The sequence below is a fragment of the Lagenorhynchus albirostris genome, chromosome 13, assembly GCF_949774975.1.
Source record: "Lagenorhynchus albirostris chromosome 13, mLagAlb1.1, whole genome shotgun sequence".
NCBI classification, from domain to species: domain Eukaryota; kingdom Metazoa; phylum Chordata; class Mammalia; order Artiodactyla; family Delphinidae; genus Lagenorhynchus; species Lagenorhynchus albirostris.
Window position 1 is genome coordinate 48,098,862 of NC_083107.1, and position 20,475 is coordinate 48,119,336.

The 20,475-nt window shown below is 38.2% G+C and overlaps 1 protein-coding gene across 17 annotated transcripts in view; it reads left to right on the forward strand.

Moving 5' to 3' along the window:
* The window catches only part of NRXN1 (neurexin 1), a 1,122,104-nt gene that overhangs the window by 569,361 nt on the left and 532,268 nt on the right, over window positions 1-20,475 (forward strand). For 16 of the 17 annotated variants that reach the window (XM_060170168.1, XM_060170152.1, XM_060170157.1 and 13 more), the window contains 2 exons: window positions 9,619-9,792; window positions 16,046-16,165. In XM_060170168.1, the coding sequence (XP_060026151.1) occupies window positions 9,619-9,792; window positions 16,046-16,165 (294 nt within the window). Of the gene's footprint in view, window positions 1-9,618; window positions 9,793-15,082; window positions 15,110-16,045; window positions 16,166-20,475 lie in introns of all 17 variants that reach the window. The other variant, XM_060170151.1, reaches the window with a different exon arrangement.

The window sequence follows — 20,475 nt, forward strand, 5'->3', positions numbered from 1 at the left end:
AAGGGGATATGAAAAGTTCTGTCAGGCTAAGAAAGCTCCCAGCATGTCTGAATCTACTATGCATCTATTTCTTCTCAAGGATATCACTGCTGCCTCTGGGTTCTCTTGAGGAAATGCACACAGATCAATATTACTTTCCTCAACCTACATGAGGTTTTGGCATCCACCAGGGCTCAGGCCTCAAGTCAGATCACTATGTCCTCTACTGGGCAACGACTATATTCAAACTTCTTCTCCTCCAACTTTCTCTCCTGCTTGCCCACATGAGGGGCAGGAAAGCTTTACTCTTCTCATGTACTTGCCTGTATATTCTGTCTGTTTCACTCCTCTAAGAGTCTTGAATTTTAAGGATCAAATACATAAAGATAACTTTATATCTTTGGTCTCTGAGGCAAATAAAACACAATCACTTGAAATTTAAGTGAGAGAAAAGACTAAGGAGAGAAAGGAAATATGGAAGGGAAAAATCAAATGTTTCAAAAATAGTATCCTATTTCAGATCAAAAACATGCTTTCCTTTAATATTAAGAATGATGGTTAATAGTCAATAGATGTTTCCTTTTATTTAAAAGGTGAGGGAAGTAGGCATATCCAGTACCTTCAGTACAAACTGTGCAGGATCAGTGGCATCCTAGTGTAATACTTAGAGCTCTAGTTAGTAGGTCAGGGACCTAAGTTCTCAGTTTTGTTTTTTGTTGTTTTGTTTTGTTTCTTTTTTTGCGGTACGCGGGCCTCTCACTGTTGTGGCCTCTCCCGTTGCGGAGCACAGGCTCCGGACGCGCAGGCTCAGCGGCCATGGCTCACGGGCCCAGCCGCTCTGCGGCATGTGGGATCTTCCCGGACCGGGTCACGAACCTGTGTCCCCTGCATCGGCAGGCGGACACTCAACCACTGCACCACCAGGAAGCCCAGTTCTCAGTTTTTATGGCTAAATGACTTTAAGCAAGCTCAGTTTTCTCATCAGTACAATCAGCAGTGTTCTGTGTGTTGCTTGATTTTTACCCTACTTACCAGGTTAGCCTATTACTGTTTTATGGGTGGTGGCAGAAGACACAAGCTTTCTGGGTCAGACACCAAGCACTTTATTACTCATGATTTAACAAACAGTGTGAGCATCAGCATGTGTATCAGTTCTCCTTCCTCCCAAGTCCCATGAAAACAATACAAAGGGGCCCAGAGAACATTAGGAATATAGGAGTTTTGTGTTACAGTGGGAGAAGGTATCAGGTAACATGAAAGTTAAATAAAATGGTTAACGTGAGAGCGAAAATCCAAATGACAATGCAAAGTCAGAGGAGTAAGTAGCTAAATAGAATATGTTACCAGGACTTGTAAACAGGAGTAGGATATTATGGAAATTTGGGGTCACCCTCCTTATGTTCTGCATTGATTGTTTACTAGAGTCAGTTAATTACATCTACTCAGTGCTATACAGATATGATGAATAATCTTTAATAGAAAAGAAACAGAATCAAACTTGGATTGCAGTCTTTTTTTAAGTAGTTGTCCATAAAGTTGGGAAATCTTAAACGTAGAGACATGAAGATGACAAGCAGAGCAAAGTGTCCCACTAGAAACTGTAATAAAATTGGGAAAAATTAATTGATAACTTGTCAGTAGATCCCAGAACAGCATAAAGAATTCAGAGTGGTATGCCTTTACCTAAAAGATGAAATACTTGAAAAGGGATGGAATATTCATGTATATATAGTCTACTATGGGAGTGAGTTAGTGAATAAGTTAGGTGCAGGCAAGGATAATAGGTTCAAGCATACTAGAAAAGGCAATTTTAGACATTAGACATTTAGAATTCATGGAACTTCTAGTTAACAGAAAGGCCTAGAACTCTCTAAGCAGAATGTAGATTTGATAATAATAACACCTGCTAACATCTACTACATATTTTCATTCTGATAGATTCTTTCCATTATTTTATCTCATTTAATCCTCACACACCACTATGGAATAGGTTTTATTGCTCCCATTTTAGAAATGAGATTACTAATGATCAGAGAAAGTAAAAAAAAAAAAAAAAAAAAAAGCTCAAAGCCATAGAGTCGGTAAATAACTTGACTTGGATTTTATTGGGTTGGCCAAAAAATTCTTTTGGGTTATTCCATAACATTTTATGGAAAAATGTGAACGAACTTTTTGGCCAACCCAATAATTCAGGGACCACTTCATGGTACATGTTCTTTCCATTTGGCCACACTGTATCGAACTCACTTAAGTTCTCTGTGGGAATAGCTTCTAGAAATTTCTTCCAGTGATGATGTATTATTGAAACACCTCTATTGTTTTGTACTTTTTTTTTTTACATCTTTATTGGAGTATAATTGCTTTACAATGGTGTGTTAGTTTCTGCTTTATAACAAACTTAATCAGTTATACATATACATATGTTCCCATATCTCTTCCCTCTTGCGTCTCCCTCCCTCCCACCCTCCCTATCCCAACCCTCCAGACGGTCACAAAGCACCGAGCTGATATCCCTGTGCTATGCGGCTGCTTCCAACTAGCTATCTACCTTACGTTTGTTAGTGTATATATGTCCATGCTTCTCTCTCGATTTGTCACAGCTCACCTTTCCCCCTCCCCATATCCTCAAGTCCGTTCTCCAGTAGGTCTGTGTCTTTATTCCTGTCTTACCCCTAGGTTCTTCATGACATTTTTTTTTCCTTAAATTCCATATATATGTGTTAGCATACGGTATTTGTCTTTCTCTTTCTGACTTACTTCACTCTGTATGACAGACTCTAGGTCTATCCACCTCATTACAAATAGCTCAATTTCGTTTCTTTTTATGGCTGAGTAATATTCCATTGCACATCTTCTTTATCCATTCATCCGATGATGGGCACTTAGGTTGTTTCCATCTCCGGGCTATTGTAAATAGAGCTGCAATGAACATTTTGGTACATGACTATTTTTGCATTATGGTTTTCTCAGGGTATATGCCCAGTAGTGGGATTGCTGGGTCATATGGTAGTTCTATTTGTAGTTTTTTAAGGAACCTCCATACTGTTCTCCATAGTGGCTGAACCAATTCACATTCCCACCAGCAGTGCAAGAGTGTTCCCTTTTCTCCACACCCTCTCCAGCATTTATTGTTTCTAGATTTTTTGATGATGGCCAGTCTGACTGGTGTGAGATGATATCTCATTGTAGTTTTGATTTGCATTTCTCTAATGATTAATGATGTTGAGCATTCTTTCATGTGTTTGTTGGCAGTCTGTATATCTTTTTTAGAGAAATGTCTATTTAGGTCTTCTGCCCATTTTTGGATTGGGTTGTTTGTTTTTTTGTTATTAAGCTGCATGAGCTGCTTGTAAATTTTGGAGATTAATCCTTTGTCAGTTGCTTCATTTGCAAATATTTTCTCCCATTCTGAGGGTTATCTTTTGGTCTTGTTTATGGTTTCCTTTGCTGTGCAAAAGCTTTGAAGTTTCATTAGGTCCCATTTGTTTATTTTTGTTTTTATTTCCATTTCTCTAGGAGGTGGGTCCAAAAGGATCTTGCTGTGATTTATGTCATAGAGTGTTCTGCCTATGTTTTCCTCTAAGAGTTTGATAGTTTCTGGCCTTACATTTAGGTCTTTAATCCATTTTGAGCTTATTTTTGTGTATGGTGTTAGGGAGTGAGCTAATCTCATACTTTTACATGTACCTGTCCAGTTTTCCCAGCACCACTTATTGAAGAGGCTGTCCTTTCTCCACTGTACATTCCTGCCTCCTTTATCAAAGATAAGGTGACCATATGTGTGTGGGTTTATCTCTGGGCTTTCTATCCTGTTCCATTGATCTATATTTCTGTTTTTGTGCCAGTACCATACTGTCTTGATTACTGTAGCTTTGTAGTATAGTCTGAAGTCAGGGAGCCTGATTCCTCCAGCTCCGTTTTTCGTTCTCAAGATTGCTTTGGCTATTCGGGGTCTTTTGTGTTTCCATACAAATTGTGAACGTTTTTGTCCTAGTTCTGTGAAAAATGCCAGTGGTAGTTTGATAGGGATTGCATTGAATCTGTAGATTGCTTTAGGTAGTAGAGTCATTTTCACAATGTTGATTCTTCCAATCCAAGAACATGGTACATCTCTCCATCTATTTGTATCATCTTTAATTTCTTTCATCAGTGTCTTATAATTTTCTGCACACAGGTCTTTTGTCTCCTTAGGTAGGTTTATTCCTAGATATTTTATTCTTTTTGTTGCAATGGTAAATGGGAGTGTTTTCTTGATTTCACTTTCAGATTTTTCATCATTAGTGTAGAGGAATGCCAGAGATTTCTGTGCATTAATTTTGTATCCTGCTACTTTACCACATTCATTGATTAGCTCTAGTAGTTTTCTGGTAGCATCTTTAGGATTCTCTATGTATAGTATCATGTCATCTGCAAACAACGACAGCTTTACTTCTTCTTTTCCGATTTGGATTCCTTTTATTTCCTTTTCTTCTCTGATTGCTGTGGCTAAAACTTCCAAAACTATGTTGAATAAGAATGGTGAGAGTGGGCAACCTTGTCTTGTTCCTGATCTTAGTGGAAATGCTTTCAGTTTTTCACCATTGAGGATGAAGTTGGCTGTGGGTTTGTCATATATGGCCTTTATTATGTTGAGGAAAGTTCCCTCTATTCCTACTTTCTGCAGGGTTTTTTTCATAAATGGGTGTTGGATTTTGTCAAAAGCTTTCTCTGCATCTATTGAGATGATCATATGGTTTTTTGCCTTCAATTGGTTAATATGGTTTGTCACATTGATAGATTTGCGTATATTGAAGAATCCTTGCATTCCTGGAATAAACCCCACTTGATCATGGTGTATGATCCTTTTAATGTGCTGTTGCATTCTGTTTGCTAGTATTTTGTTGAGGATTTTTGCATCTATGTTTATCAGTGATATTGGCCTGTAGTTTTCTTTCTTTGTGACATCCTTGTCTGGTTTTGGTATCAGGGTGATGGTGGCCTCGTAGAATGAGTTTGGGAGTGTTCCTCCCTCTGCTATATTTTGGAAGAGTTTGAGAAGGATAGGTGTTAGCTCTTCTCTAAATGTTTCATAGAATTTGCCTGTGAAGCCATCTGGTCCTGGGCTTTTGTTTGTTGTAAGATTTTTAATCACAGTTTCAATTTCAGTGCTTGTGATTTGTCTGTTCATATTTTCTATTTCTTCCTGATTCAGTCTTGGCACGTTGTGCATTTCTAATAATTTGTCCATTTCTTCCAGGTTGTTCATTTTGTTGGCATAGAGTTGCTTGTAGTAATCTCTCATGATCTTTTGTATTTCTGCAGTGTCAGTTGTTACTTCTCCTTTTTCATTTCTAATTCTATTGATTTGAGTCTTCTCCCTTTTTTTCTTGATGAGTCTGACTAATGGTTTATCAATTTTGTTTATCTTCTCAAAAAACCAGCTTTTAGTTTTGTTGATCTTTGCTATTGTTTCCTTCTTTTCTTTTTCATTTATTTCTGATCTGATTTTTATGATTTCTTTCCTTCTGCTAACTTTGGGGTTTTTTTGTTCTTCTTTCTCTAATTGCTTTAGGTGCAAGTTTAGGTTGTTTATTTGAGATGTTTCCTGTTTCTTAAGGTAGGATTGTATTGCTATAAACTTCCCTCTTAGAACTGCTTTTGCTGCATCCCATAGATTTTGGGTCGTCGTGTCTCCATTGTCATTTGTTTCTAGGTATTTTTTTATTTCCTCTTTGATTTCTTCAGTGATCACTTCGTTATAAGTAGTGTATTGTTTAGCCTCCATGTGTATGTATTTTTTACAGATCTTTTCCTGTAATTGATTTCTAGTCTCATAGCGTTTTGGTCAGAAAAGATACTTGATACAATTTCAATTTTCTTAAATTTACGAGGGCTTGATATGTGACCCAATGTATGATCTATCCTGGAGAATGTTCCATGAGCACTTGAGAAAAATATGTATTCTATTGTTTTTGGATGGAATGTCCTATAAATATCAGTTAAGTCCATCTTGTTTAATGTATCATTTAAAGCTTGTGTCTCCTTATTTATTTTCATTTTGGATGATCTGTCCATTGGTGAAAGTGGGGTGTTAAAGTCCCCTACTATGAATATGTTACTGTCGATTTCCCCTTTTATGGCTGTTAGTATTTGCCTTATGTATTGAGGTGCTCCTATGTTGGGTGCATACATATTTACAATTGTTATATCTTCTTCTTGGATCGATCCCTTGATCATTATGTAGTGTCCTTCTTTGTCTCTTCTAATAGTCTTTATTTTAAGGTCTATTTTGTCTGATATGAGAATTGCTACTCCAGCTTTCTTTTGGTTTCCATTTGCATGAAATAACTTTTTCCATCTCCTCACTTTCAGTCTGTATGTGTCTCTAGGTCTGAAGTGGGTCTCTTGTAGACAGCAAATATATGGGTCTTGTTTTTGTATCCATTCAGCCAATCTGTGTCTTTTGGTGGGAGCTTTTAGTCCATTTACATTAAAGGTAATTATTGATATGTATGTTCCTATTCCCATTTTCTAAATTGTTTTGGGTTCGTTATTGTAGGTCTTTTCCTTCCCTTGTGTTTCTTGCCTAGAGAAGTTCCTTTAGCAGTTGTTGTAAAGCTGGTTTGGTGGTGCTGAACTCTCTCAGCTTTTGCTTGTCTAAAGGTTTTAATTTCTCCATCAAATGTGAATGAGATCCTTGCTGGGTAGAGTAATTTTGGTTGCAGGTTTTTCTCCTTCATCACTTTAAATATGTCCTGCCAGTCCCTTCTGGGTTGCAGAGTTTCTGCTGAAAGATCCGCTGTTAACCTTATGGGGATTCCCTTGTGTGTCATTTGTTGTTTTCCCCTTGCTGCTTTTAATATGTTTTCTTTGTATTTAATTTTTGACATTTGATTAATATGTGTCTTGGCGTATTTCTCCTTGGATTTATCCTGTATGGGACTCTCTGTGCTTCCTGGACTTGATTAACTATTTCCTTTCCCATATTAGGGAAGTTTTCAACTATAATCTCTTCAAATATTTTCTCAGTCCCTTTCTTTTTCTCTTCTTCTTCTGGAACCCCTATGATTCAAATGTTGGTGCATTTGATGTTGTCCCAGAGGTCTCTGAGACTGTTCTCAGTTCTTTTCATTCTTTTTTCTTTATTCTCCTCTGCAGTAGTTATTTCCAGTATTTTATCTTCCAGGTCACTTATCTGTTCTTCTGCCACAGTTATTCTGCTATTGATCCCATCTAGAGTATTTTTAATTTCATTTATTGTGTTGTTCATCGTTGTTTGTTTCATCTTTAGTTCTTCTGTGTCCTTGTTAAATGTTTCTTGCATTTTATGTATTATATTTCCAAGATTTTGGATCATTTTTACTATCATTAGTCTGAATTTTTTTTCAGGTAGACTGCCTATTTCCTCTTCATTTGTTAGGTCTGGTGGGTTTTTATCTTGCTCCTTCATCTACTGTGTGTTTTTCTGTCTTCTCATTTTGCTTATCTTACTGTGTTTGGGGTCTCCTTTTTGCAGGCTGCAGGTTTGTAGTTCCCGTTGTTTTTGATGTCTCTCCCCAGTGGCTAAGGTTGGTTCAGTGGGTTGTGTAGGCTTCCTGGTAGAGGGGACTAGTGCCTGTGTTCTGGTGGATGAGGCTGGATCTTGTCTTTCTGGTGGGCAGGTCCACGTCTGGTGGTGTGTTTTGGGGTGTCTGTGGACTTATTATGATTTTAGGCAGCCTCTCTGCTAATGGGTGGGGTTGTGTTCCTTCTTGCTAGTTGTTTGGCATAGGATGTCCAGCACTGTAGCTTGCTGGTCGTAGAGTGAAGCTGGGTGCTGGTGTTGAGATGGAGATCTCTGGGAGATTTTCACCATTTGATATTATGTGGAGCTGGGAGGTCTCTTGTGGACAAGTGTCCTGAAGTTGGCTCTCCCTCCTCAGAGGCACAGCACTGACTCCTGGCTGCAGCACCAAGAGCCATTCATCCACACAGCTCAGAATAAAAGGGAGGAAAAGTAGAAAGAAAGAATTAGTAGAAGTAGAAAGAAAGAAAGAAAGGAGGGAGGGAGGGAGGAAGGAAGGAAGGAGGGAAGGAAGGAAAAAAGAAAGGAGATAAAGTAAAATAAAATAAAGATAAAATATAATAGTTATTAGAATAAAAAATTATTAAGAGAAAAAAAGAAAAAAATTAAAATAACAACAAAAAAATGGACAGATAGAACCCTAGGACAAATGGTGGAAGCAAAGCTATACAGACAAAATCTCACACAGAAGCATACACATACACACTCACAAAAACAGGAAAAGGGGAAAAAATCATAAATCTTGCTCCCAAAGTCCACCTCCTCAATTTGGGATGATTCGTTGTCTATTCATGTATTCCACAGATGCAGGGTACATCAAGTTGACTGTGGAGCTTTAATCCGCTGCTTCTGAGGATGCTGGGAGGGATTTCCCTTTCTCTTCTTTATTCTCACAGCTCCCAGGGGCTCAGCTTTGGATTTGGCCCCGCCCGTGCGTGTAGGTCGCCGGAGGGCGTCTGTTCTTTGCTCAGACAGGACGGGGTTAAAGGAGCCGCTGACTCGGGGGCTCTGGCTCACTCAGGCCGGGAGGGAGGGAGGGGCACGGAGTGCGGGGCGGGCCTGCGGCGGCAGAGGCCGGCGTGACGTTGCACCAGCGTGAGGTGCGCCGTGCGTTCTCCCAGGGGAGTTGTCCCTGGATCCCGGGACCCTGGCAGTGGCAGGCCGCACAGGCTCCCCGGAAGGGGTGTGTGGATAGTGACCTGTGCTCGCACACAGGCTTCTTGGTGGCGGCAGCAGCAGCCTTAGCGTCTCATGCCCGTCTCTGGGGTCCGCGCTTTTAGCCGCGGCTCGCGCCCGTCTCTGGAGCTCCTTTAAGCAGCGCTCTTAATCCCCTCTCCTCGCGCACCAGGAACAAAGAGGGAAGAAAAAGTCTCTCGCCTCTTCGGCAGCTCCAGACTTTTCCCCAGACTCCCTCCCGGCTAGCCATGGCGCACTAACCCCCTGCAGGCTGTGTTCACGCCGCCAACCCCAGTCCTCTTCCGGCGCTGCGACCGAAGCCCGAGCCTCAGCTCCCAGCCCCGCCCGCCCAGGCGGGTGAGCAGACAAGGCTCTCGGGCTGGTGAGTGACGGTCGGCACTGAACTTCTGTGCGGGAATGTCTGCGCTTTACCTTCCGCACCCCTGTTGCTGCGCTCTCCTCCGTGGCTTCGAAGCTTCCCCCTCCGCCACCCGCCGTCTGCATCCGCGAAGGGGCTTCTAGTGTGTGGAAAGCTTTCCTCCTTCACAGCTCCCTCCCACTGGTGCAGGTCCTGTCCCTATTCTTTTGTCTCTGTTTTTTCTTTTGCCTTACCCAGGTACGTGGGGGGTTTCTTGCCTTTTGGGAGGCCTGAGGTCTTCTGCCAGCGTTTAGTAGGTTTTCTGTAGGAGTTGTTCCACGTGTAGATGTACTTCTGGTGTATATGTGGGGAGGAAGGTGATCTCCGCGTCTTACTCTTCTGCCATCTTCCCCTGTTTTGTACTTTTAAGAAAATATATAGTCATAAATTTACTTTTTAAAATTAATTTAATGAAAAATAAACCTATTTTTTTGTGTGTTCTACTGTTGTTTAAAGTCAATGTTAAGTTACTTTTGTGACCAAAATTTTTGTCTTCCCACAGGTGACTTGTATATAGGAGGAGTGGCCAAGGAAACATATAAATCCTTGCCGAAACTCGTCCATGCCAAGGAGGGCTTTCAAGGCTGCCTGGCATCAGTTGATCTAAATGGACGGCTTCCAGACCTCATCTCAGATGCTCTTTTCTGCAATGGACAGATTGAGAGAGGCTGTGAAGGTACTAGATCTTTGTTATCACACTCAAAATAATTCTAATTCCACCTATAAATGAGAACAGCAAAATTCTCTGGCAGGCAAAATTTTCATTTCTGACAATTGACCAAACCCCCAGTTACGGCTTAAAAGTCCTTATTCATGTTTTAAACTTTTCATCCCATAAATCTTAAATTTTCTGGACTGTTTGCAAACCTAGACTAATGCCTGATATAAAATGGGAGCTATGCATCTTGTTATATTCTGCTTCTTTGCATTCTTTAGTTCACCTAATTAGTGTGCTAATCACTTCTGCAGTGCTTTCGTTATAGCATTAAATAGATACTCCACTTGGACTAGAAAAACGTATTTACTCCAGCAAATGTTAATCAATTTGAGCCTGCTTTTTGACATCTACATTCAATAGGATACAACAAGAGAATAACATTCAGATACCCATTCTCAAATCACGGTTTGGTTTGTTTCTACCTGGCAGCAAGAGTGTCTCTCATATATTATCAGTTTGTTTTAGCAAAAATTGGTTTCTTCTATTACCCAAAGCTAATATTCCATATTTCAGAACTGTGCTCAAGTATCTTTCTGTACTTTTGTGTTCTCTATCAGACTGAGATCTGTAGGAGTACTTTTTGATTGCTACTTTCATTTTAGATAATTTTCACTTCAACACCTCAGGTTATTTGAGCCAATTCTCCCTCCATAAATGCAATTTAATCACATTATCCTGAATTTTGTAGCTGTGAATGTGTTGCTGCTTCTCTTTTAATGTTGAATACAGTTTGGGCCATTTTGAAAATTTTAGATTCATAAGGAAATTTCATATGGGGGAAGCGAAGAAAGATGTGAATTCCTGTCTCCCAGGAGATTATGAATCATGTCTTCTCAGCCAAAATAATGCTATTAGATTTAGCAATTACCTAAGTACCTATAAATTTTTTATTTGGAAATACATTTTTTTCTCTCTGTAACGTATGTTTCCCTGAAAAGTCAGGTGAAATTCAAATTGTGTTTTAATCACGCCAGAGGATAAGATTATTTAATGGAAATCTTTGTTGAGTTCATTTTTAATGTTTTGCTCTATTTATTTACTTTGTTTCAAATTTTGGTATAAATGTCCTTTTGTGAAACAAAGGGAAACTATGTGTTTTCTCCTTTTACCAATTTGACAAAGGAAACAAAATTGTTAAGTGAATAAATTCTCTCTAGTGGATGGAGACAAAAATGTGGGACATAACTTTGATTCTTGGAGGTGATCTAATAAGTGAGAATATATGGGGTTTTTTTTTTGTTTTTTTTAAAGGTACTACAAAATCTTCTAAGAACATTTTTCAAACATAGGCCTTTCGGGCTTCCCTGGTGGCACAGTGGTTGAGAGTCCGCCTGCCAATGCAGGGGACGCGGGTTCGTGCCCCGGACCGGGAGGATCCCATATGCCGCGGAGCGGCTGGGCCCGTGAGCCATGGACGCTGAGCCTGCGCCTCCCTAGCCTGTGCTCCGCAACGGGAGAGGCCACAACAGTGAGAGGCCCGTGTATCGCAAAAAAAAAAAAAAAATAGGCCTTTCTACAAGTTGCTCGGTAAATTCTCACCTACAAGAAATGGTGGGAGCAGACAGACACATTCACAGCTAAACACTCACAAGATAGAAAACCAAACCCACACACATGACCTCCCACCACTGGCACATAATGTGAGTGGGTGAGTGGAAGGGAAAACTAATAAGAAATGTACTGAGAAAGTGTATTTACAGAAATAAAATTTGGTGTTATTTTCCATCATAACCTAATAAGCAATTTGGTTGAGGTGATTGTACATCTTCTTGGGTAATTTTAAACTCTGGTTTGAACATCTGAAATCATTCAGTAGATTATGACATTGGCTCCTTCCTTACCTTATCTAGTTTGCTTTAATATCTGAGCTTTAATAATTCTCACCCTCTTTTACTCCCTTTTCCTTTATTTTTAGAATGTTGCCATGCTCCTGCCTTTCTGCCTTGACACTTCCCTGATTTTTTTCATTCCAACGTCAAGGTTAACAATTTTTAATGTATGATTATTTCTGTCCTCTGTGGTTCCTAGGAATAATCTCAGATGTACCTGTCAGAGGTGTAATTGATGAGATACACGTATTTTTAGGATTGGTGGTAAACTTCTAGATACTCAATACATTATTTCTCTAAAGATTGTTCTCATGGGATTTTGAGCTCAAACCACATTGGAATCACTTAACTTTCATATTAATAGAAATAGTTTAAATTTGACATCACTAAATGATATCTTGTCAAGATTTTCCACCATTTCTACCCAAGACCCACGAATCTCTAAAGTTCTTTCATGTAAAAAGTCATTGGCCTTCTCTCAATAATCACTTGCTGCCTTTCCTTTCTAACTTATTTCAGTGAGTAATAGCTGATTTTACTTACACACCACGTTAGCTAGCAGAGGGAACTTACCTTGTCCTTTTCCCTTTACATTAATGTTTCTCAACTTGAGCAAGTATTGGAATCACCTGGAGAATTGTTAAAACCCATGTTACTTGACACCAACCCAAGGTTTCTGATTCAGTAGGTCTAGGATGGGGCTCTAGAATTTACATTTCTAGCAAGTTCCTAAATGATGCTGCTGCTTTTGGTCTGACACCAGACTTTGAAAATTACTACCTGGAAAGGCATTGACCTGCTTACTTAAGAGAAAAGAGAGACTGGCAATCCACCAATAATCAGGCTCAGTTAAGCTCAATACTGAGTCAAGATAACTTCCATACATGAAGTCAGTGAAACAATTTTTAATTTAGGCACTTGCATAGACTCATAACATTCAACACTGGAATTGCACTATAAGCTACAGAAATACTTCACTATTAAAGCTACCATCGGTTAAGCACTGGTAGCAGTAAGTTTACATATGCAATTTCATTTCCCAAAACTCTATCAATTAGGTATTACTGTTGTTTTTTTTTTTTAAGAAGAGTAAATTGAGCCTTAGAGGTGTGAGGTGACCTTCCTAAGGTCACACTGCACATAAGTGGATGATGGAAGCTTTGAACCCAATTTTGCCTTACTTGAAATCCCGGGCATCTAAGCACTTTCTTCTATTGTTTCTTTGGTTTCCAGACATTGTAGTTTTACCTTCACTTTCCTTTCCTTTTCAAACATCCTTATTATTATTATTATTGTTATTATTATTATTTTTTGTGGTACGTGGGCCTCTCACTGCGGTGGCCTCTTCCGTTGTGGAGCACAGGCTCTGGACGCTCAGGCTCAGTGGCCATGGCTCACGGGCCCAACCACTCTGCGGCATGTGGGATCTTCCCGGACCGGGTCACGAACCCGTGTCCCCTGCATCGGCAGGCGGACTCTCAGCCACCGCGCCACCAGGGAGGCCCCCATATCCTTATTTTTAACCACTTAATACAAATATCCTTGTGGCTTGCTCCCAATTTTATTCAGTGATAAAATAAAAAGGGCATTATATAACTAAAAAGGAAAAATAAATTCAGGGTTTTGTCTTGTGCAAATGACTGTCAATGTGTAAATATTTTTCAAGAAGGTGAGTACTTTAAAAAATGTGACTTGTCAGGCATAGGCATGCATTCACTTGCAATACCTGAATATATAAAGAGTGTTGTGATAATGGAAAACGTAATAAAGCATGTCTTTATGCTCACATAAAGGCTTGGGAGCTACTCTGAGTGGCTGCTCTACAATATGGGCAGGCAGGTTAGTTTTTAGAATTGCAATTTTACCATTTTTAGAGTTAAGCATTATTTTGCAATTGTATTTCTGATAATTTTTGCAAAAAGAAAAACAAAAACATGGCTCTTCATCAGTTCTTGCTCCTGCTCTTTCCTTCTGCTGGGCAAGTCAGGGGAATAGTATCCTTTGATAACCCAACCCCTGACCCAGGCTGGGCTTGTACCAGAGGAAGGACTGTGCTAAGGAATATTGCTTTGAGTTTTTTTTTTTAAACAAATATTAATTATTTTCAGTCTTTAATGCCATGGAATAAAGATCATTGGACCACTTACCTCTCACAGATTGGAAGAAAAACAAAAACTGAGCAATTTAGTGTCTCTTAGTTCTTTGATGCAATAGGTGAGAAAAACTATTACATCCATTCAGGTCTCCCAGGCCTGGGAGATTTTTATTATTATTAAAAATGACTATTATTTTTGTTATTATTACTACACTGATTATTATTATTACTATTATTATTATTATATAATTAGTAGTTACAGTATTATGATTTCTGAATTTGTAAAAATTCATATTGAATGTTTAGGCTACATTCAATAACTTCTTATGAAGAATACCGTGACTAAGAAATTTATAATAAAATTATGGTTGTAAGGAGGATGTTTAAAATTGATGTTTATAGGAACATCAATTTGTACAAAATCTAATCACAGATAATTCTCATGTATTCACTAGAGCAGTTACCTCAAAGGCTCTCAGTGTTAATAGCATCTAATTAGTCTGGTGTCTATTTTTGTATTTTCATAAAACCTAAGATTGTGTTTACTAGAAAATATCTTCAGTTTATACTCTAAAGGTATTGAGGTAGATGGTGTTCCCTTCCCACCTAAGATAACCCTTATTAATGAGGTTCTACTGTAATAAATATTCACAGAGCAGTATTTAAGAGTTGAAGACAGTTATAGAGGAAGAGAAAGTATAGATGTAACTCTGAGATCTGTAAGAAATCTATACCCAGTCTGGTAAAAGCAAAGATAAATACTCCACGTTGCAATCTTGTAAAGGAATTTTCTTTATGGGGAATTACACTGCAATTTGTTTCTTCCATACTTTAGTTTTTCTTTCATCTACCAAATGGTGTATACACTTTGATAATTTGGTGTCACTGTAAGGTCCAACTGTTGACAGAGAATGGCTGGCATTACAGTTTTAAGCCTTAACTACAATAGCAAGATAAAAGACCTAGAGGGAAAAAAATAGAAAGGGATAATTGGTCTTCTAATGACCATCGTCTACACTGTATCTGCACGTGACAAATCTTCAGCTAAGCAGTGCAGTCACTTTGTGTCATTGGCTCAGTTAACCGTAATATAAATACATATATAGTGAAATTCTAATCAATTATCGCTTTCTTGGTTTTGGCTTCTCTTAAGATTTATGGCTGTTAATTATTAATTTGTTTGCTCTACATAGCATTTCTCTCCCCCTTTACAGCAGCATGCTTTTTTGAATCTGAATGTTCTTCTATGTTTGCCCCATTTCAGTATTGCTTACTAACATTTAATATATTTTGCTTTTTTTTTTTTTTAATTTTGCTGACAAAGTTGCATTGATGAAAGCTGACTTGCAAGGTAGATAGCCCTGTGTGTATAAAACAAGACTGAAACCCCATAATACACAGTGGAAACCTCAAAATAACATTTTTACATTTTTGCAGTAACTGTTATTTGAAGTTTTCATTTTTCCCCTTCTTGAATGTTGTGCAAGAAACCTCATTTTGTAGCATAGTTTGCATAAAGGCTTTCAGTCTTGAATGTTTGTATAGTGATTACCTTTAGTGCTTTGATCATCCTTTTTTTAGTTCTTTGTTTTTCAGTGTTCTAGTTATGATTCTTTAGAAATAGACTAGCATTCTTTTTCCTTGTATGTTACATGGGGGCATGTCATTTATACAGAGTTTTTAGTTTTATGTTTAATTGCATGAAATTGTTAAAGCATGTGGATTGATACTTGCCAACATACCTATCCAAAACACCCAGCAATCATAACTTTATTCATAGTTTGTGCAGGAAAACTTCTAGAAACTTATAGGACATTTTTGTATAACTCTCTTCAGTGGTTCCTTTTTTTTTTTTTTTTTTTTTTTTTTTGCTAATCTGTATCTCAGTTTCATGAAGTTATAATCTCCATCTCTCATGGTGTCTCTACCCATTGGTCAGAAGTTAAGGAGATCCATGCATTTTTCTAAAATCCAAACAGTGAGAGAGAATTATTGATGAAGGAATGAGATCACCTGCTACCATGATCATACGAGAAGCTATGTGCTTGCTTTTACTATTTGCTGGTCTAGTTTACTATTATAATGTATTTTGTCCTGTATTTGAAACTTGAGAAACCTTTATATTACAGCTTCTCTGTTCCTAATTCAGGTGTGTGAACTAGAACTTTCCAAACTAGTTTGGTCATGTACTTTGAGGTGTTGGCAACTACTAAATGTGACCTAGCTCATGTGTGAAACACTTTTAGATTTTTTTAAAGAACCCAAGTTGCTTTTGGATTGTTTTCAGGGCCCAGCACAACCTGCCAGGAGGACTCATGTTCCAACCAAGGCGTGTGCTTGCAGCAGTGGGACGGCTTCAGCTGTGACTGTAGCATGACCTCCTTCAGTGGGCCACTCTGCAATGACCGTAAGTTCCCCTCTGAGTGTAGACTGATGCTCATCGTTGCTTCCAGTTACTGTTTGATATCCCAGGTCTAAAGCTGGGAGTCTTTATATTATCCATGAATAAGTTAAACTGTCATAACCAGGAGGAGCATTTGGTTCCACAGAAGGTCATGTTTGAAATACTAAAGTATCAGTCAAGGATGCCATTAGCCAAAATCTGTGATGATGGTGATTCTTTGGTCTTCAACTCTTTGTTGGAATTTTTTAAATTGCTAATGGTCACCTTGTCGAAAATTTTTTCATTTCCTGTATGTGACACCCCTCCCCTAGTTTTTGAAAGAGGCTTCATGTTGCTTTTTATTAAGTAATATTTCATTTCATAAGATTATATCTTGAGGGCTGGAATTTTAGTGAATTGACAGGTTCATTATGTTTCTCTCTCTACATCTTTTCAAGCCCATACTGCCTTTTACATTAAAAAACAGTATGTTTAAACTTTGTCCTTCAACTGCTCTCCCTTATTTTGTGTTTTTTCCCCTTTAGTCTCACAATATAAGCATGACAGGGGGCATCCCTGGCAATGCAGTGGTTAAGACTTCACCTTCCAGTGCAGGGGGTGTGGGTCAGGGAGCTAAGATCCCACATGCCTTGTGGCCAAAAAACAAAAAAACATAAAACAGAAGCAATATTGAACAAATTCAATAAAGACTTTAAAAATGGTCCACATCGAAAAAATTACATTAAAAAAATAAGCATGACAAAGAAACACGACATTCACATTATATTATGGAATATTTGTGAGTGCCTAATTTATGTGATAGCAGTGTGGATTTTGAGACCATATTAACTGGTATGTGGGATGAAGTTCTGTTTCTTAACTTTTAAATAGATACTGCTTTACAACACTTCATCAAAATGATAATACAAGGGTTTCCTACAAAACCTTGCGTTCCACTCTCTTGAGAAAATATATCTGACAGAGCCTTCTGGTTGTAAAATATAGTCCATGCTTATGTTGTAAATGCTACAACATTGAAGAAAAAGCTCTCGGATGGTGGGATAGCAGATGAGATGATTGAAGGTTTGGGCTTCCAGGCAAAGGCTGAGCTTGAGTATGGATTTAAAGAAAGACTAGAGCTTGTTCATTTTGACCTTTATCTATTTGAGACTCTGTTCATGTCAGTAGATATGTGTATCATCAGGTTGAAGATGGGGTCAAACCAGAACGTGTTATTGAACTGAGTTGTTGCAGCCTAGCAATATAGTACAATTTCCTAGCTATCTTCAGGTTTCCTCTCCAAAATATTGAATATAGGAAGAACAAGCAACTAATACAAAGTAAATAGTACTTGGAAGAGACATGTAAAGATCATACCACCACAGAAGGAGAAATATTTAGTCTTCATCCTACCAGTGAGCTCTTCCATTACAAGAATTACAAGAAACTTGAAGCCACAGACACATATTCAAACCATCACACATTTGCAAACACTGTATTTCTGCAAATCAAATCATTCTTACAAACATTAAACCACATTTAGAGTTATGTAAGTAACCTTATGTAAAGAGTTAATAAATACTTATATGTACATAAAGAAAAGCAAATCAAAGAAACTATATATCCTTTTAATAAAGATATGTAAATAGAATAGTAACGTCCTGCAGTTGCTCCTGCCCCAGAGAAAATAACATCAACTTACTTTCAAGGACAAACAGAAGACTGATAATTTGTTATGATTTTATTATGACAATTTTAAAATCCTGAGTATGATCCTGACAGATATAGCTGAGAGACCTTTTGTTTTGCATGAAACTGGTTTTCATTTTGCTAAAGAACTTTCTCTGCCAAACTTTGTGCTTAGTCTAGTTCCCATGTTTTACAAAACAGTTGTCATTTGGTTGTGTCAGATTGTGTATCCTCTTATAGCAGTTAAGTATAAAGAATATAATTTTCTCTAGACAGTTCCTAAAGGAACATCAAGGTCCTGCCTTAAGTATCATGCTGTCTTCAAATCATTTTTACAGAAAATTATTTGAATGCTGCTCTTGGGTGATAGTAGTGGTGATGACAATGATAAGGCTATTTGTTATTTTCTTGTAAATAAGGTAACTGTCATTCAATAAATATGTCTCCTGATATGCCTGTAGCACAGATGAGCATTAAAATTACTTTGGAGGGCTCTCAGAATACATGCATTTTGATTAAGTCATTATCTCTTTGTGGGTTTTCTGGAAATGTGAAATAGTTTTCTTGGCTTGTACACTGGTGTTTTGGTGGTGAGGATATGTACGTACAAATCAGTATTTAAAAGCAAATCTTATTTTCATATCAACTCTAATTTGTAGAAGGTACAATAGTGACAGTTACCTTGAAGACATGCAGTTGATATGGCAATAAAAGTAGCATGCCACATTTTCTTCACTTTTTAAATTGATCAAAACAAACCTTATCTCTACATCTCACGGTTTTTCTGTAAGTTGCGCAAATAAAATTAGTGTGATTCCTGGGATTTTAACAAGATCCTTTTCTGTATAGAGGTTGACTTTTTTTTTTAATGAAGCCATTTAGGACATTTTGTTTCTTAATGAACTTTTCTTCTCCACGCTTAGATATTTATCCATAAATTCTGTGGCTGTCATCTGCATAGAAAACAAAAAAAGGAAGATAGAAACAAAGCTTTTTTTTAAAGAAAGGGAAAGAACACACCACATTGTAAATGAGATCTTCCCACCCCCACCCCTGCCCCCTACAGACCTTCTAAAAGTCATCTCTCTGATAATTTTCACAGAGTTAGAGTAACTAGAAAATTTTATTTATATTAGCCTGGAGACATAATTAACAGGAAGATAGGAATAAGTTTTCTCCTGTAAGTGTAATCCTGGATAAATCATACTAATTAATGAAGTTAAAGGAATCTTTCAAAAAGAAGAGGTACTTAGGCAAAGTGATGCCAAAGGCTACTTTTAACGAAAAGTGTTTGTGAAACCCTTTCTTCCCTGGCAAGTTGCCATCTAAATGACCTACTCATTGACAAAAATAATTGCTCTGAGTGTGTGTGTGTGCGTGTGCGTGCATGTGTGTGTAACTCCTTAATTCTTCCATATCTGTACCATATTTTAGGTCCCCAATATAATTTTTCTGGCTCATTGTAGCAATATCTTGGTTGAGTTTCCCCCTTCTTATCCCTCCCTCATCCAATCCATCCTATGCCTCCTTACCAGTTTTGTTCTTTCTTCCTGTTCTCCCTAGTTTAAATATCACAAGCTCTTCCTGATTCTCCTAACGGGAGACAATGCTTTCTCTCCTCTGACCTCTGTAGAACTTTGTTTATGCTATTTTATCAGCCATCACTTTCTACCTTATAGTTACTTATGTTTGGTCTTATCTCCCAGGAACAATAATCCTTTTTGCGGGGGGAGGGGTTCATAAGCCCAATGTTTTGTACCTTATGTTGCATATAACTGTTGATAATAGTAACCCATTAAATCAGTGTTGACTAGATGCATGAATCTTGCATAAGGATTTCTAGGACATCCTCAGTGGTCAACAATACTCTCCAAATTCATCAGTTTGGAGTTCACGAACCTCCATGGTCTGACCCTAGCTTTTGTTTTCATTCTTATCTATTGTAGAACTTTGTCAATATGGCGTGTTACCGCCAGTTAACTTATGGTGTCTGAGCAACATTACACTTTCCCAATTTCCTCACCATTGCTTATGCTAATTTCTCCTCCTGGGGAATGCACTCCTTCCACCTAGAATGCATTCCTTTCACTATATCTGCTTGAAGAAATGTAATTTCATTTTTCAATCATTACCTAAACTGCTTCATCCCATGGAAACTTCCCTGGCCCTCTGAGCTGGGCCTACTTTCCCTCTTCTGGAATCTTAGAGCAACTGTTTTTGCACTTAGCACTTAGAGTTGTGAAATTTCTCTCGGATGTAACTACTTACTGAGTGCATGCTGTGTGCCAGGTCTGTGTTAAGAGTTGCTATTCACTGCATTAAATCTACATATCACCTGTTCACGCTTGTGCACACACACCATCATCAGACCATTGTGCTACAATAATCCTTTTTTGCATCTACCCTGTGGTCCGGAATAGAATGTAACCATACTAGCTAATTTAATGTCAGGTTGGGGAAGATGAATATGGCTATGATCATATGGAAAATAGTGAACATAATAACACTGTCACATTACATTAGTATGGAAACGTTGGGTGCCAATTACAGTTCAGCTTCAATGGTGTCTGTTACCATAAGGGATTAATACATCATAGTGCTGTTATTTTGGTGCTAGGAGGGTGAGGGCATTGCCATTAAAAGAC